This window comes from Polypterus senegalus, chromosome 3 (assembly GCF_016835505.1).
Source record: "Polypterus senegalus isolate Bchr_013 chromosome 3, ASM1683550v1, whole genome shotgun sequence".
In the NCBI taxonomy this organism is placed as follows: Eukaryota; Metazoa; Chordata; class Cladistia; order Polypteriformes; family Polypteridae; genus Polypterus; species Polypterus senegalus.
This window is the reverse complement of record NC_053156.1, coordinates 76,440,848-76,443,554: the sequence shown is the minus strand read 5'-3', so window position 1 is coordinate 76,443,554 and position 2,707 is coordinate 76,440,848. Positions and strand designations below refer to the sequence as shown.

Sequence of the window (2,707 nt, the reverse complement as noted above, 5' to 3'; positions counted from 1 at the left end):
CCCGTGTCTGCGTGGGTTTCCTCGGGGTGCGGTTTACTCCCACAGTCCAAAGACGTGCAGGTTAGGTGCATTGGCGATCCTAAATTGTGCTTGGTGAGTGTGTATGTCGTGCGGTGAGTTAGCGTCCTGCCCGGGATCTGTTCCTGCCTTGCGCCCTGTTTTGGCTGAGATTGGCTCCAACAGACCCCCGTGACCCTGTGTTAGGATATAGCGGGTTGGATAATGACTGACTAAAAATCAATAAACCACGTACTTTTCAGATTCTTAAAACAATACATACTTTAAAACAGCATGCGCCTATTGCAGCACTGGCAGTCTCATGACAGTTTACTTAGTTAGAGACTCTCAAGTGAGGAACAGATTGTGGAGATGTGCAACAATGCAAATTCCACCTGCGGTCACCACCATCAACAACAACAAAAAGGAAGTGCTTGTTACGGATATATAAGAACCTCCGGCGCAGTGCTTCCAATGTTTATTAGAACATCTAACTCCAGCATAATGTAACACAGCTTATTCAGATATCTGAGCGCCGACCTCGAATCAACTGCAATGCAAGACGAGCTAATCGATCACGTGGAGTATTTCTGTTACTATCCTGGCAATGTCTCCTGCACAAAAGAAGTTCGAACGCCTTCTGTGTCACTGCTGCTTTACATTCTAGCGGGCGTTTTGGTAGCAGTAACATTTTGTGGAAATTTAGTGGTAATTATTTCTATATCTCATTTCAGTCAACTTCATACACCAACCAATCTCTTAGTACTTTCTTTGGCCGTTGCAGATTTTTTTGTTGGTGTTTTAATTATGCCCATCATCATGATTCAGTCCATAGAAACATGCTGGTACTTTGGTGAAGTATTTTGCTTTATATATACATTCTTCCTTGCTCTTTTAGCTACAGCTTCAATTATTCATTTGGCTGTGATTGCTATTGACCGCTACATCGCTATTTGCCATCCATTAATTTATTCGAATAAAATAACGGTTCAGATCGGCGCTCTGGCTGTTGCAGCAATCTGGATTTCAAGCGCCACATATAGTGGTACAATTATGCTTTCTGGTGGAAATACTGAAGGAGTTTTTGGAGTAGACCCTTGTCCAGGTGACTGTGCTCTAGTGTTCAATTCTACATGGGCTACGATAGATCTTATATATTCGTTTCTTTTACCTTTTTTTATAATGGCAACTCTTTATGCGAAGATTTTTCTAACTGCAAAAAGGCATGCAAAAACAATCAATACTCAGCAAAAGATCTCTGCAGAAAAGAACAAGAATATTTCTAAAAAATCAGAAAGAAAGGCAGCAAAAACGTTAGGTATAGTGGTCACTGTTTTTATTCTGTGTTGGCTACCATTCTACGTGTGTTCTCTCCTTAACCAGTTCATGAATTTTGCGGTACCTTCTGTAGTAGCCTGGGCGTGCTTATGGATAGGATATGTTAACTCTGGTCTTAATCCAATCATATATGCTCTCTTTTACCCCTGGTTTAGAAAATCATTTAAACTTTTAATAACGTGTAAAATATGCAATTCGGGATCATCACTGATCAGTTTAATGAGTGAGCATTAAATGTTGATTCCCTTGTTCTGTATTGAAATTATTTTTAAAGTTTCTGATTGATATATTGATTTTTTTCATTCAATATTGTTACCATGACGCTTCTTTGTATTTGCTTGTTTTGGAGGTCTTCAATTGAAACACCGAATATACGCATTTAATAATATTTTGTAAATATATACGATTTACACAAAAGATTTTGCTCACCTAAGTAGAAACTCAAATTATTTTAAATGAAAGGTGAAAATGAAAAATATTTCAAAAGTTCTTCTTGTCTTTCGTGGTGAGAATCGACATTGTTCATACGTTCAGTTTCTTTCAATAACTGTTTACACGTAAAAACTTGTAACTAGTATTTAAACGGCATGTAAACCTACCTTTGAATCTTAAATAAAAAATAGATCTTTAATTTATAATAATTATTATTTCTAAATTTTGCATACTTTTATATTTATACGTTATTATCATACATTTTTAATAGCTATTTTTCTTATTGTAACTTTGCATAAAATGACATTTTAGGTTGTATTCGAAAACATATTAGTTTTTAAATTATGTTTTTATTTATTTATTTTTAATTTGAGGGTATCTTTGTTGCAAGTGTGTCCTTCGCTTTTCTTAAAAATACCTTTCTTAAATCCTTTTAATTTAGTTGAATTTCCTTAAGCTACACAAAAGAATAAATTAATTCCGTTTGAATGTATTTCTCTTGTGCCACATATTCTCTTTGTATCGCACTTTTCAGTAACAATCTTTACCATCACTTTATTTATTTAAAAATTAACAATAACTTGTATGGTATTCGAATTTACAGTTTTATCAAACATTAACGAAGAAGCGAAATTTTGGAAATCTTGGAATGTTGCAAACGACTGGTAAAAATACTTATCTTCCTGTAAACTGTAGCTTTTTAAAACTTTTATTTTGTTTTATTTATTTACTTTTTGGATGGAGTTCGCAGAGTCGGGTATTTATTTATTTATTTATTGAGCGGTGGTTTACCTTTCCTTTTTATTAGCGTCTTGACTGTTTCTTCTAATCTATATTCCATTCAATTCTATACCAGGTTTTACTGCATGTTCAAAATTTATGACATGTATTGTTTTTCTCATTTTATACTCGTACTGTGGTGTGACAAATTAAGTTTAAG

At 34.6% G+C, this 2,707-nt stretch overlaps 1 protein-coding gene across 1 annotated transcript; it reads left to right on the top strand.

The window, feature by feature from the left end:
- The first annotated feature begins 552 nt into the window (after nucleotides 1-552).
- Nucleotides 553-1,569, top strand: LOC120526567 (trace amine-associated receptor 13c-like). The gene has a single exon (XM_039749731.1). It carries the CDS (start codon nucleotides 553-555, stop codon nucleotides 1,567-1,569), a length of 1,017 nt encoding a protein of 338 aa, XP_039605665.1.
- Nucleotides 1,570-2,707: the final 1,138 nt, after the last annotated feature.

What these genes read in the sequence shown, in the direction of transcription:
- LOC120526567 (XM_039749731.1), top strand. Translation starts at nt 553, where the DNA reads ATGCAAGACGAGCTAATCGATCACGTGGAGTATTTCTGTTACTATCCT.